Genomic DNA, 16,006 nt, shown 5'->3' on the forward strand with positions numbered 1-16,006 from the left:
GGGAACGTCTAGTCAAAGGCAGGGATTGATAAAGTCCTGTGGTTCAGTGGTCTAAAGATGGGTCTCCCGAGTTTTAATTTCAGCTTCCCTCTTGGGCCATAATTAAGCCCTGTAACCTTTATGCTTGAACTTGGCATAGTTAATAGTTGTATCCGGGATGCTGCAGAAACTGAGAGCCCAAATTTGAATGGCAGCTACCTACCAGTGGGCTCTGTAGCATCATTCTGGCACCTTGATGTGTGGCTCCTTCGCTGAACCCCAGAGCTTCCAGAAGCTGCTGTTAGCCTCAATGATTTAGAAGATCAGAGCACTTATAAAGATGCTTCAGAGCACAGTCAGAAATCTAATATTAGGTTAATTTGAGAATATTGGCAACAGCTCTAATACAGTTATACACACAATGTGGAGAAAAAAACAGTAAAGTTGCCAAGGCAAACACTTAGATTTAGGAAACATTGCTTACCTTTAGAGAATTTATGCTGAGCTGATGTGAAAGGAGATTTTTAGCTTGGCCAAAAGCCAAAAACCTTTTGGCCAGATTTTCAACAGGATGGCAAAGGGCATGTCTTGGACAGGGCAATCTCCCTCTGAGAGAGGGCAAGTCTCTGCTCCAAGGCATGGGACTCTTGACCTTCTCAAGGTGACAGATCATGTTAACACAAGAAAGAGCAAGAATACGTCCCTCCTACTTCCATCTTCCCACARTCACATTCTCAGAAATGCATGATCTGTTGTACCTGAAATGTTCCTAATTATTTCCCCTTGAGGCAGATATTAAACTCAGAAAATTTCAAACATCAGCAAAATTAAACAGTGGGTATTGGGTAGAAAACCCGCAACCTGAGGTTGTAGCTGTGCTACCTGTTTTGCCTATAATGTGACAAAACAGTTTCCAGTTCCTCCAAGATAAGTGTCCTTTAGAAAGCTTTCCAGAACGTTTCCACCCCTGCCCAGGCTCCATACTTTGATTCTCCCTTGTCTTTACTTCCTGTCCTTACAGCTGCCTTCCTTTTTAGCCTGTCCCAAATCCTGGATTACTGCAGAAGAATAAACACAGGATTCACCTGTCACTCTGCTCAAGATCAGATTATTTTTTAATTAAAAATTTCCTACAAAATAAAAAAAAGGAGAATGAACGAGACCATGAGCAAGCGAGAGGTATGCATTTTTAATTGAGTACAATTAAAAACCTGCTGCTTTGGCATGGCATTGCCTTTGGCCAAACTCTATTTGCATGAGTGATTATTCACTCCATTGCGAAGTCTGCTCAACTTTGCCTCCCTTGTCTTTGAAAGCATTAATAAATATTGATCAGACGCACTCCTGTTTGCCTTTGCCCAAGTAGTTCTGATGGACTCATCTTCTGATGTTATCAAATAATGAAATATGAAAGAGCGAGTGGGATGAGCCTCTTGTTCTGTGATTTTTTATTTAGGCTCTTCATTTTACTTTCAGAAGTGTATTTGTCCCTGCCATTATAAATGCTCTTTTGATTATCAAGAGGAGGCTGAGAAAAGCAAGTTGGGAAGGGGTGGGGGAAATTAATGGACGACAGGTGAGGGAGATCTCTCTTCAGTGAAATGCTGGCAAACTGCTTTGGTTTCTAATCTTGAGATTTAAAACCAGGGAGAAGAATCAATATTTATCAAAAGTTGATTCTATCATCTGACAAACAGGTTAATAAATAATAATAGACGATTAGCGTACCTAACCAAAAAACAAAGCTTGCTTCCCAGCCCTTCAGTCTGCTTCCACATGAGCACAGCTAAGCACATGTAACCTGATTAATCCTAAACAGACCGTCAGCATTWCCTGAGTAGTAAGATCCACCCAGCTCTCAGCAGTGAGACATTTGGGATAAGAAGAGAACGGATCAAAGCTGATCACACAAATCTTTGCTCACCTGAGAATGAAGTCAAGAAAGCTGCTGATGGGAACACAGTGGTTTGGGTGACTCAGCTCATCGGGGAAGTACTCGTGTTGTTGGTGCTTGTGTGCTTACCTGCACAGTTTTTATTTATTTGTATTACGTGGAAAAGTGTAGATGGGGCTTGTTGAGTTGATCCAATATGGCAGATCTTATACACGTAAATGTGACGCRAGTTCTTACACAGCCCCTCTCCTGCTTTCCTATGCAAATACCAGCAACTGCTGTTTTACAAGAGGAAGGAAACATTAATCTGACTCTGAGCCTTTGGCTCTAGGATTGTAAAAGCCTGGACAAACCCTCCATTTACATTCAATTTCAGGGCTGATGGCCCTATTTTGGGAAAGTGAGGAGTAAAGGACTGACTTAGGCATGCAAAGATGAAGAGAAGATGATGCCATAAGGGAAATCCTTATTTTATGGTTAATACAGGATGCTAAACCAGTTTTGATTGCTGGTATGACAAAGATTTACTCTTTTTTTTTTTTTTTTAAATACACCGCTATAATGCTCACTCATGGGACTAGTCCTTCTCTCACATCCTGGTGGTCAACCAACCTAGACAACTATGACCTGTTCMTCTGACTAAGGGCAATGGGATTGGGTCCAAAGTTTCTCAACTGTCCCTTGAATTCTTAGGGCAGGCTCCTGAGGACAAAAAACATGCCTTGGAGCAAATGATGCCCGATCCAAAGCCCAAAGACAACTGAATTCTTTCCGCTGACTTCAGCAGACTGTAACTGGCCCAACGAAGTTCTGCGTTCATATGAAGAACATCTTCGTACTAAGAGCAAATTCAGGAGGATAAATATCAGAGGTCGAAATGGTTCCAGGTCAAAGAAAACGTCCCCACTGGCAAATCAAAACAGAAGAAGCCAACTAACACATAAAACTGTTTTTCAATAATGGCAGTTTCAAAACAAAATAGCAAGTTGCCAGCAATGAACCCATTTCAACAAGGATGCTTTTTCAGTGCATAATATCAAAAAAATATGGTCTCTTGAATTCTATCCTTGGAGAAAGAGGAAAAAAATAAAGGGGCTTTCTCACTTAGAAAAAACCTCTGAAAAGGCAATCAGGATGAGAGAAGCTCCTCTGAGGGCTATTAATACCATTCTCCATTTAAATGCTAATGCTAACCTATAACCCAGGGCCTGCACACAAGAAAGTTTTTCAAAAGATGGCCAGGTGAATTCAAAATTAAATTCTGATTTCCCTGAGAATGATTTGATCTCTTCTTAAGAGAAGGACCTTCCAATGAATACTGTGATGTTTCAGAGCAAGGGATCTCACTTTAATTATTCATACATTATATAGAGGGATGCCTGTAACGATGCGAAGACAGAAGCATAGATTCACATGGCAAGAACTCAGATCTGGGTGCTGACTTATCCAAGGGAATAAAAGAAAGTATCGCTTGCCTTATCTCCCTCCCTTTTTGGAGATTAGGGAGCCATTTTTACAGCACCCAAAAATCTCTTAGGTACTCCAATGAGAAATAAAAAGATTAAGCATGAAGCACTTTTAGAAGCTAAATCTAGGCAAAAAAATCCCACAAGACAGAGGAATGAACAGGCAGATGAAGAGGAAAAGAGACCAGAGCTGCAGTTATAAAGTCACTCAATTTTGATACATGCACGCCTTGGTGGAAACATTACGTTTAAATATGCGGAGAAGGTGAGTGAGTGCAAACAGGGTAGATAGGAGAAGAAAGGAGCAATCTTCAATTCATGTAATACAGACAAAGTAGATTTTCAGGACTAACTTGAATAAGGAGAAGAAAAGCCAAAAAACAGGCCCCATGGGGCTATTCTGTCTGTGGAGCACGAGGGGCCACGGTGGGGAAGGGAACGAGAAGAGGACAGTGTTGAGCCTGGGCACGGGAGATGGGGCAGGAGAGAGTCTTAGGATGTACGATTTTGCAAAGCAAGTTTTCAAAACTTGAAATACCAAGCAAAGGAAAATTCACAGAAACCAACAATTACCGTAATTTCTACACCTCATAAAGACTGCAATGATGTTTGCATACATTTGTCAGTGATCAGCATTTTAAAGCAAGCAAGAGTCTACAGATACGAACGCTGGTTCTTCTCTCTTGGCAGCTAGCGATAACAATATAGAAACTTGGGATGGAAAGTACCTCCTGTATCGTATATTCAGTCAATAACCACTGCCCTTAAACTGTGTTCTTCAAGTCCTGCACGCAATTACAGCATTAAAACATACCAGAGAATATCACTACCCTCAGGAGACTATTCCACTGGGGAACGTAAATCCTGATCATCATTTTTTCGATTTCTTTGTTGATTTTTAATTAACCTGGACCAGTTCCGGGGACAACAACAGTGACGTTCGTTCTCTGCCTCCAGAAGTGCCTCAAAGTGCTTTGGGGGAATTCACACCGGTTTAGATGTCTACATTACAGATGTTATTGCTGTGCTAGCCAACCTCAGCTCCTTTAACAACGCGCTGCACCGCGTGGCCCAATTCAGCGCAGGAAACGCGGACGACTGTGAGCTGCGTTCCTACAGGACAAGAGTGTCAAGAACATAAAAAGCATGCAGTTAAGAAGCGAAAATATGCAAACATCCGAGATGTGAAATGGCTCGCTAAAGACAATAAAATGCAAAAGGAAGAAATAAAAGTGAATTTACAGTATAATGATACTTGGCACTCCTGCGGTACCGCTGCAAATCACAGCCTTTAATAAACACATGAATCAAGGCTGTGATGTGAGGAGAGCATGAGCTTTTCTTTTGCAGCCAGAAGAACTGAGACACAAACTAAGTAATTTGCCCAAGGTGATGGGAAGTCCTGGCGCCTTGGTCAGTCCTTTACCCTCTTTTGGGACACTGACTCCAGAGCACAGAACTCTGAACAGGGCACAGAGGCAGGCAGGAAATCTAGGTTTATTTATTTAAGAAGGTAAAAAGTAAGCCCTGCTAACTAAAGACATCCAAATTATAAAAAACAATTATTTGTCTTATAAAACATGCAGGCATTGACTGAATCTCTGAGTACAAAACACCACAGACAAATCAGCTCACTTACATGTTGGCCTCTATACAGATTTAGCAGCTTCATTTTAATGGCTATTTTTGGAAAGAAAAAAAAAACAAAACACCTTTGGGTGCAGCTCTTCCTGTATCACTGAAGCTCTTGGTTTCCTCGCTATTCCTACTCTATATGTAAAACGCAGATGATAAAACATCAGTAAAACCCTGAGATAATTAGTGAAGGAAAAGGTAAGATAAGTGCAGAACATAACTGTAGATTTCCTAAAAACCTCTATTTTACCCTCTCCTCCTTTTCACCCTGACGCCTGCTCAGCCCTGTCCTCCCTATTTTTTTATTTTTTTTTAATACTTCTTTCTTATTTCCCTTTGCCTTCTTCCCGTGGTTCATCACTCGTGACTTGGATAATTTTGCCCGGCTGGGAACACATGACAAACGGGGATCTCTGTGCATCAGACGGTGTCATTGTGGAGGGGAATGCCGCTCTTGGCATCTCGTTTAAAAAACCATCCCACGAACGACTGCAGCTGCCCTCGGACTGTGCAACGATACACAGTAATTACATGGCTTTTCAAAGGAAGGATAAATCCATTAATACCCATCAAATAATTTTTCAAAAACAATGTCTGAGACACTCCTTGTAGCTCCACGCTGGCTGACATAATGAAGGACAGAATTTCTTGTTCTCCAAATGGAACTTTATAGGGTATTAAATAAGCACCCTCAGCACTTATCTAAATCTTTAATTAGTTCTATAATATACTGATGATATCAAGGCTAATTAAATTTATACAGATAAAGAGCAATGAAATTCTAACCAAGTGAGCTGGAAAGTACATATTAAATAGTAAATTTAGTGTTTCAAGCAGATAAGTACAATTTTATATAAAAAAATTAAATTCAATTTACATGTTGTATTAAAATTGATTTTGAGTGTGCAAATGATTGGAAAAAATCTTTTAAATATATCAGTAGAAGTGCTAATCCGTCCTGTTTAAATATCAGTTATTAATGCCAGCATTTGCAAATAAGCCACACACATTTGCATTTTTACTGCATATAGTAAAAAGGAAAAAATTATCTAAACCATATGCCAGCTTATAAAGAATATTAAACAATTTTTCCCCTTGCCTCATGCATAAATGAGAGGAGATGGGGAAATGAATGTAGCCCTAAAGAAGAGAGAGTCAGCAATTCGATGGAAAGCACTGCGAAGACTGCTCCAGTCAGCAAAAAATAATAGAATTTTAGCTACCCTTTAGGAACAATTACGGTGGCAAGAACCCAGCCTTATTTAGGATCAAGTGGTTTGGAACTGCATGCAGAAGCCCGACGCTGTAATCGGGGAGACGCGCAGTGGTGCACGTTTGCTGGTTTTTAATAAAACCAGACAGGACTGTTTGGCAGTTACTGACGGGTGAAGGACACATCCTATCGGAGCTGCTTGCTAATGGGCAGCCTAAGCACAACAGGCAGCAACACGTGAACTGCTGTAGGAAATGGTTAGGTCCATCAAGTCAGTGTCTACCTGTAGTAGAAGGTGGTCAGGACTTGACCCTTCAAAGGAGGTTTGCTAACTGGAGTCAGGCAAATCGCCAAAAATTCGCGAAACTCCCAGTTTACAGTTTGATTCCGGCCGTCTTGCATTCATTTGGTTTGAATACTGCAGTGGCCTCAGAAATTAGGAAAAYGAGCCTTTTGTGGCCATGCTGACACCAAAACTGGTGTGTTATCAAAACAAGCAGAAAGCAATGCCTTGTCCCAATAATAGTGGAGGAACACAAGACCGGAAGGAGCCGTCTCGATTCTCAMAATCCAGTTTCCTAGGCAAACACGTCAGTATAACACTGTTAGTAACTTTATCAAACTCCCTCCTAAGACTAGTTCAACTTTTGGCTCCCATGACTCCTCCTGGAAAGTTATTTGAGAACCACAGTCTGCCAAACCTTTCCAGCTTTAACGCTCTTCTTCAAGCGTTCTCTGCGGGCCACTGGCCAAATGAGCATTTCATCGCACCTACTATGCCAGTTCACGATACTTCTGATGCTTAGAAACTTTCAGATTTGCTAGCTAGATGTATTTATGCAAGCTGATACTCATCTGCTCTTGTAGCAATAATTCTAGTTTACCTGAGATATTGTTTTAGTAGGCTAAGCAAAAAGGTCACTTTTAATGGCTCCTTTTGAACTATCCTGTTCCTGATAGGAAGAACATTCACCTAAGCCAGAGCAAGCACCGAAGCTGCTGTGTGCAAYACAGCTGTGGCTCTTCTGGCCATTCTTGGTGAAATTTTAGCTCCAATCATCTCAACTTTTTGAGCCAACAGATCTGCACTGTATCTTCTGCAAAACAGCACAACCCCCTGGCACTTGTAATCAAAGCATTATCAAGGCAACCTCAGTGACATACTGTGCAGTGTGGTTCAATCGACCAGCTTCAGGCCACTTACAATGGCCTCACAGATCACAGGACAAGACCCACAGCCCTAGATGTGGTTTCTACCTCCATCCTCCACAGCATGAAAACGCAAGGCCTGGTATCTTACTGATGAAGTATCTAGGAGCTGCAGTCCTTTGCTCACCGCTTCTTAGAAACAAGGCCAGTCCACATCGAGTGAAGGGAGAATCCCAGCACTTTTTCTAAACTGACAGAGTAGTTCACGGGCGTCAAAACCAGGGAAGTCCCTCTGAACCACTATTTTCATCTCATTCCAGGAAAACATCCTCTAACTCCACAAAACTTCCACGTTATCTGCCAAGAACTACTGTGTGAGAACTGAACCTGTAGGTTTTTGTACCAATTTATTAACCTCCTTTCTCAATTCCCACTGATGCTTCTCAAGATAGTTCAGAAAACATAAAGTACTAACCTTCTCTGTATTCTCAAATGACTGCTTTATGGTTGAGAAAACGAAAGCCTGTCAAGATTATGGAGTCAGGCTGAAGTCCTTTGTGTGCACGAAGGATGGATACTACCTAGCAGAAGCCATCCCTGCGCTGTCACTCACTGTACCACGTGAGTAACCTCCCAGGACCGGCTTCCTCACTGGTCTCAACCTTTGAACTCCCTCCAGAGACAAAAAGCACAAGTAAAGGGAGAAGAGATTTCATAGAAAGCACCGAACAGTTAACAGATGGCAAAAAATTGCAAGCGTTTACCAAGTTGCATTGGGCTTATGAAAACAACCTAGAGTACGAAGGCACTGTAACTTATTAATAAACATATATTTTACATATTGCTTCTTCTTCATAATACGAAGCTGTTCTTCATGAAAGCTGGGAACTTGCTACTATTTGCACTTCTTTTCCTCTTCTCTTTGTTTTTGCACATATGACAATGTGCAATATGCATCTGATATGTGACTTTAATATGCACTTGAGGGACAGACTTTAGCTTTAGATGTTAACGCACTTATGTGACGTGAGATGTCACTTGCGTTTTACATCCCTTCTATATTATTTGATCTTGAATCTGGAATGAAAATTTTAAAATTCAAGACAAGCTTTACAGCCTTCAGTAACATCTGAGTAAGAGATTAGACGCTGCAGATCATTTCCTGACAAGGATACACATCCATATAYGTTGACATCATATGTGTATACTGAAACATAGTGGTCTGGGTGTAATTATTTTACTGCCTTCTGAAAAAACAAGGATTAAAGTTTTCAGTCTTTACCTGAGTGTATGGATTTCTCTTGGCTACGAAGCCCAGGTTCATTACGGGACACATTTAATTGCTACATCAGAGTTTGTGTGTTGATATTCTACATCTGATGTGCGAAAGTTCAGGGACGCCAATCAGGCGCAGTGCAGATGCCACTATGCAAAATGTTCTCAGACAGTCTCCATCTGTCAGATATGGTAATACTTGCGCTCAATCAATAATTCACCTCCTTAACTCCATGTTTCCTGCATTTGAGTCAGAATTTTTAATGTCAGCCTCACCAGAGGATCTACCTTGGACAGACAGGAATTGCCTGATCTGCATTCCCTGTTAAGATTGGTGTGTTCCTGTGCCCTGGAGCCAGTCGCATTCCGTAGCTGAAGAATCATCTTGCAGTTTACTCAGTTCTTTCCCAATTTAGCTACAAAAATCACAGTTCTTCTTTGGGGGTGTCGTCGTCTTCTTATCGGGGAAGGAAGACAGAGGATAACTTAAGACGATCACACCTTAGTATCCAAAATCCAACTCAGCTGGACCAAACCTTTTCTGGGAAAGCTCACGGTAGGGCTGGTGAAAAACACTGGAGTGACTGAATACCAAAAATGGACTGTTAACTGCATTGATTTTGAAGAGGGAGGAAAGGGGTGGAAAAAAGGATGATGGGGAGCTGCTTTTCCACTGGTTAAAAGCTGCTGAAAACTCATTAAYGGCAACTTGTCCCCATGCAAAGTAACTTGCTCCATAGAGCCAGCAAGAACTTGGTGGGAGCCCAAAGCCAGAAGATGGGCTGGTCAGTGGTCTCTTCTCTCTGTGCGAGGCAGCGGCTCCCTTGGGTGCTGATYGGTGGTACCTTATTCTAGAGAAAGGCAGTGTGGAAATCCATAGAAAATCACCCAGAGGTGAGAAGAGTTGCCTAGCAGAAGGGCAATTACTGCCCTAATCATCAGTCCTTCAGCACCAATGAGAAAGTAAAGGTTCACAGCTGTCCCTGGTGAGTAGAGACCTTTGCCTCAGCCCCAGCTCTCAGCATTTGAAATGCAGAATTACAATCGTTGAACTTTCTTTGACCAACTCGGATTCAGTGGATGATACAGGAGAAGAAATCATGACAATACCATGCTGTACTTAGAGGTGTTACAGACCGCATCTGCCAAGTAGAAAACACTGCTTGGAATGACCTGCACATCCACAGGTACCATTGACTTTAACTAGGTGGAACAACAGTGCTTGTTACATAACCTGGCTTTGTAGAGCTGGTGGAAAACCTTCTTTCTTCTGTAGGACAATAGGGACACATGGCTTGGCAACAGGACTCGCTACTAGCCTTGATTTGGCTACAAAACTCCAAAACAGACCAAAAGATCAGTACAGTGAATGAATTAAGGGTCTCACTGGCTACAGAGTAATTAACTGTAGAGGGAAATGGAGGCACGTATCTCTGCCCAAACACCAGTGTCTAGTGCAGCCGTTCCAGATGGGTTTGGGTCTCTTGTGGTCCCTGTGTCATACCTGCCAGCCGTGTCCAGCTACCTCAGCAATCCAAGGGTGTCTCAAATGGCACTATGTTTTGGAAAGTGAATCACATTCTTAGCATGCCCACGGTAAATCTGGGAATAGAGCCTGCTCAGGGCAGGGACAACAGAGAGATACTCAAGGCGAGTTTAAGTAGCAGAAGCAGTTCAGCCACTTTAGCATGACAATCTGCTTCTTGGAGATGGACTAGTGCTGGCTGAAGGCCACGCTAGGATGGCAACATGGGGGGCACAGCCAACCAAAGGTCTTCAAGCTGCATGCAAGCCTGAAGCAGTTGAGTGCCTGAAGCAGATGAGTGCGGCTCCCATGCCTGGAGCACATCACATGATAAGCACATGTGCTGGCACATGCGATGAGTGTGTATGTTGTAATGTGCTCACAGGGGGCTGCTGGCTGTGGGTGTCCTGTGAGCATGCTCCTCCCTGCCGTGGAAGGCCAGCACCCAGAGAACTGTCATGCAATGCAAGGATGGCTCGACCGGGCCACACCAAGGTCCACGTCCTGGTATCCCACCTTTGACTGTGGCCAACAGCAGCTGTCTAGAGAGGAGCGGGACAGTGACGTTTCTCTAGATCACCTGCCCAGCCATTTGGGGCTTGCCGAGCCAGTGGGATGCCTCAGGGATACCCCGAGAAGTGCTCTTACCTCCACAGGTATGTGTTACGTGTCTCAGGGCTCTTCCTCGTGGGGAGATTTCCTTACATGACTTAAAGGAGCAGGGATGTGGCTGGCTCTGCTGTATGGTTTCTGGGCTGGACCCTACTCACCATCCTCTGCCCTAACCCTATCACTATGTCATGGCTTGATTCTGTTGGTCCTCTCAGTTCTGCTATTTTTGTCCTTGGCTTGTTTTTCCTCTTCCTTCCTATATTCTAGCAGAAACTGGCTCTGGGCCATTGCTACCTCACTCCTGTCCTCAACAGTGACACTTCAAAGCCTCCCTTTCCAGAACTGGTCACTTCTCTGCCTGTCTCCTTGGGGTGCTAACACCATATTTTATTTTACACCCTATATTTTACACCCTATCAGCTGTCCCCTGCCTGCTTTTACCCTTTTAGTGAAACACTTCTGCCCTGATGCCACTGCACCAGCAGGTTAACATGCTAAGCACCTTGGCTTTATCTAATTAAGAGGGAGAGATCTGTGAAAGATATGACTTCAGGGGCATAGAAAAGTGATGAGTGGCGACTCTTGAAAACATATCGTGCAGCACCAATATCTGTTACTTCCTAGCAGATTACTGGGTATGAAGCACTGCAGTTTCTAACGAGATCTGACTGACAGGGTAAACCAATCTGCTACTTAAGGACTTCTGCGCGTCTCTCCTATCTGTGGGGCTTGTGCCAGAAAGAAGCAGCCTACTGTGAAAGAGGCAGGACATTTTTTCTAATTGCTTTCATTTGCAGGCTGGAGCTAGGCAATAGAGATACATTTCCAGCTGACAATCCAGTATTTACCTTTATTTCAGCTGCAGACAAATGCCTGGGATGGTTGTTCTTCACACACTGATGTTTTCCCCCCTTCCTGGTGTTTTTTTTTTTTGTCTCATGCCAACTTTCCTTTCTAAAATATCTGTCCTTCCTCTAACAGTTCTGTTTGCTGCGCGTTTAAGCAGAAGCTCCCAACAGGCTACCACACCTTCAGTGCATGAATTTAGACTGCCCAGGTGGACCCCATTTTTAAGGATAGGGGCAGAAAGGAGTTTCTAAAAGCTGTTTCTGGCTGCCTGGATCAAATAGGAGCTCCAAGCATGTTATGGGAGAGCTCAAACACGGAGTTCACATTCACGTATGTTCACAGGGGTATCTATTCTTGTGGGATGACTCTGGATGCTTGTCCAGGACCACTCTGGAGTCTGAGACTGGGTTCTGGTCTCACTTGTAACAGTGTCAACCAGGGCAGTCCAAGGCCAGACAAGAGAGACACCCTTTTGGGAGACCAGCATCTCAAACCAAAACTGTCCCCATGGCACTACGTGACCCTTCTGGAACTATAAGATGCAACTGGAGATTTGCTTCCTTCTCACCCCAGGATACCCAGCCTTCTTCCTCCTAATCAGACATTTCACCCCAGTTAAAACCTCCAGCTTCTCTCCCACTCCTTGATGTCAGGTTACAGTCCCATCTGCTTGGCAACTTAGAGTTTAAACAGCCTTCATCTTCCCATCCCTTCCACCTCTCCTCGGCAAACCTTCCCCGTAACACCAGCCAGCTCTTACTGCTCACAGGTTAGCCTGGAGGACCTCGCTCCAAAGCGAGCAGTGGGTCCGCTGAACCTGTTGCCTGGGCAGCTGGCTTGGTAGATGCCGCTCTTTGCTACTGCAAAGGGAATGATAACCTTAAATTAAAAGCAAAAACAGTATTGTTCCCTCTTCCCATTCCTCACTTCTCCCCAGACAGCAATCTCTTCCAAAACAGTAATAATAATAAAAAATAATATAAGACTCGATTGTAATTTAAATTCATAAAGAATTCCATCTAGAGATGTTATTGTCACATCCACAGTTATAAAAACATGCCACCGGCCTTCCACAAGGCCGAAGAGAGGGCAGGCCCCTTGCTAGAAGGATCCCCGTCCATCCATCCTCTCTGCTCTTTCTAACCTGCAAACCTCTGCTGCCAGCTCCCCTGATCCTTGCTGGCCTGCTGGATTCCTGGAGGGAGTTTTACATGCCCATCCTCCTTTTTTTGCCATTCTGCTCGCTTCTGGTGTCAGAAACCATCCTGCTTTCGTCCTGCAGGAGAACCGAGCAGCTCCACACCGCAACGGCTGCACGCGCGGAAGCGACAGTTGCGGGGACTGAACGACAGCCCTTCCCGCAAACGCGCGGGTCAAGCCACAGGACGCAACGGATGTCTTCRGGCGACTCCAGCGACACCCGCCACCGCGCTGCAAGAACAGAGAAATGCTACGTTTCCGCTGACAGGTTGCTATCGCCACCCCTGCACGTTGCTTCCTCGGCGCCTCCGCTCTCCCCGGAACGGTTCACGTCTGCCTGCTCAGCGGACTGTCCTTTCTCTCGAGGGTCGGCCACCAACGCCTGCATGGAGGAGGGTGTGGAGAGCACCGCGGCGGTCGCGTTCGCAGCCTAACGCCTGGAGCCTTGACGCAATTTCCACAGCTGTCAGCTTCATACGTTTCTGCAGCGCAGGCGGCCTCCGGGCAGTAAGSGCTGAGGGCAGCTCTATTTACAACCGTTGACATCGAGCCTTTGAGAAGCACAGCCAGCACCTCTTCCTGCCGCGCTGGTCAGTCGGACGAACGGCGTGGAGCGCGGGAGCGATGAAGCGTCACCGACTAGCAGGCACCGAGGAGACGGCGCATTGCAGGGCTCGGGAAACCTCTCGCGCGCTCCCGGCAGCTGTCGCGCTGGACTCCGTCCTCAAAGGAGAGCGCCTCCCCGCCGAGCCAACATCTGAACATCTAAACGCTTTGTTTTCATTTCAAAGCGTCCCTCGGAGTGCAGGCAACAGCGAGTCGCTCGCCCTTTTGGCTGGCGGCGAACGCTGTGCTGCAATCAGTCCCTGGAAGAGGGTGATCAAAGGGAGGATGTGTCACATGCCGGTGACAACGGCGCCTTCTTCCTCCCTGGCTTGTGTTTCCCTCCCAGCTCACCTAGCTCTGACTTGAACGGCTCCGCGAGTATTTAACGGGGCTGTGCAGAATTTCCTTCCAAAGCTTCAAAATCCTTCACCTTGCTCTTGAGGTTCAGCTCGACAATCTGCCAATCTCCCTTGGTTTAACGCCGCTGCACGTAGCAAGCCACGCCAAGCGCGTGGGGCCAAGTCACCCCACCTTCTCTGGACTTTCTCCAGGGCTAGGTCGCAGGCAAGACAATCTCCTCTGCTTCACGCGCACCAAGACGGTTTCACTCTGCTATCAGCCAGAATCAGCGTTGTCAGTGGATCCGAGATAGAGACCTGCTTCAGCATCGGCTGGCCTCTTGCGATGTTAAAAACAGGTTTAGACCTGACTATTTAGCCACCCAGAAGCTATGAAAGTTCAGAGGCCCAAGTGAGAGATAAGAGGAGAAGGTCCTTGGACTCAAGCGAGTGATAAAATGCTCCTGTGGCAGATTTAAAGCAAGCAAACCAAAAAAGCTGCTGTCTATGCAAACAAAAGCCTGTGTAGCCCCTTTGTAGCTCAACCCAGCAGTGTATCAAAGGCGTTTTTCTGCTTTATGTGGACCTGGAAATGAGCTTTCAGATTGGAATTTGTACACGGGCATCAGTGCAGATTTATTTAGCCTAGATTGCAGCCCTGGCTGTAAACTGCTCCATATAAGATATTTGCTGCCCAACCCCAAAGGTCAAGCATACAAAAATGAGAGAAAAAGATGTGGAATATGTGAGAAAACCTGCCAGAGGGACAGGCTACAAAAACGGGCAGGCTGGTAGCAAGGTGACCCTTCACTCCCACACCAGCACCATGACACGAGGTTTAACCGAGGCAAATACTACCATGGGCAGGCCCTGAACACACGTCTTTGCACAAGGACACGTGAACGATCAGCTTGAAATGCAAGAGATTTCATTCACTCTTCAGTGGAAGGCTTGAAGCAACTTCATATTTCTAGAGGGTTAAGAAAGACTTTTAAACTGGGCAGTTTCCAGACCTCATGCTGTGACTTGTYGTTTTGGTCTCTTGATCCAGACTGAGACCTGATTCTCAGACTGGGCAGACTGGTGAGCCGGTGGGAAGGTGCCGAGACCGCTTTCCAGTCCACGTATTTCATGTTTCCTGTAAAAGCGGAGTTGCAGGGAGAGACGGAAGCCCCCATAGAGTGGGACGGACACCCACAGCTGGACACCTGGCAGAGCTCCTTGGCCCACCCATACCATGTCCTCAGCCAGTGGGCCAAGGAGCCATCAGTATGCTGTTAACCACGTGGCGTATCACTGCTGGCAACATACAGCTTGGGTTTTGTCCTGTATTCTCCCCATCCTGATTGAAAGATGCAGTTTTGCTACAAACACCCATACTACCAAATTCTCCCTGGCCAGAAAAAGCAAATACTGACCACTCTGAGCTTTGTAAGCACCACCACCAACATGCTACCGAATACTGGGATTTACACCTACAGGACATGCTTACAAAACTTGGGTCTGCAAGGAGGATCAACATCCACTCTAAACAGTTATAGGTCTGGCTCAGCAAAATGATCCAATTCCAGCTGGACAGCCAGCAGTTTCCTAAACTTAGACCTTGAATTAAAGCAACCGCAGTTCTGCAAGTAACCGATCATTGGCTAGGTATCGTCACTGAGGCCAAAGTCACTAAAAGCAGAGATTACGAAGAAAAACTTCTAAAAAGAAAAATCCTTTCCCTTTAATTAGTATTAGCAATGCAGCATGACAGCAAGAGATAAACACACATGCACCTACACAAATAACGAGCTTGGGAACATAAAGTAATTACTTTGATTTTTCTTCACCAACATTCAAAACTTATTAGTCTCGAGAAAGCACATATCAGCAAAAGACTGTCACCTCAGGGATAAATGAGGAATTTGTTTGTAATTCATTTCTAGAAGAATATATCCTGATGTTTTTAATGCAGTAAAGGAACGTGCTCTGGCCAAGTCTTAACAGCCAAAAAACATTTCTTAAAGTTGTTTATTCACAGCTTCCTGAACTTGTGTCCCTGGATATGTGAACACAGGCTTTTGCTAGCTGAGAAGTTCATCTCCACTGATCGTTTTACCAACACACCGAGAGCCAAGCAACAAAAGTCAATGAAGCCCCCCTGTTTTTTAGTCCATTTCCAGCTTAGGAAAATTACATTAATCTCTTTACTCAGAACAACTCAGACATCCACATTCAGGCAATGAAAACCATTACAGAGGCCACTAAAACCTATACTTTTAA

At 44.7% G+C, this 16,006-nt stretch overlaps 1 protein-coding gene across 2 annotated transcripts in view; it reads right to left on the reverse strand.

The window, feature by feature from the left end:
• The window catches only part of EXOC4 (exocyst complex component 4), a 391,280-nt gene that overhangs the window by 4,839 nt on the left and 370,435 nt on the right, over window positions 1–16,006 (reverse strand). Inside the window, exon 18 of one of the 2 annotated variants that reach the window (XM_026091148.1) lies at window positions 4,390–4,452. The exons of the other annotated variant lie outside the window; for it this stretch is intronic. Within the exon in view, the coding sequence (XP_025946933.1) occupies window positions 4,416–4,452 (37 nt within the window). The 3' untranslated portion in view covers window positions 4,390–4,415. Of the gene's footprint in view, window positions 1–4,389; window positions 4,453–16,006 lie in introns of those variants that run through there. 2 annotated transcript variants of the gene reach the window in all.

This window comes from Apteryx rowi, unplaced genomic scaffold (assembly GCF_003343035.1).
Source record: "Apteryx rowi isolate R43461 unplaced genomic scaffold, aptRow1 scaffold_9, whole genome shotgun sequence".
In the NCBI taxonomy this organism is placed as follows: Eukaryota; Metazoa; Chordata; class Aves; order Apterygiformes; family Apterygidae; genus Apteryx; species Apteryx rowi.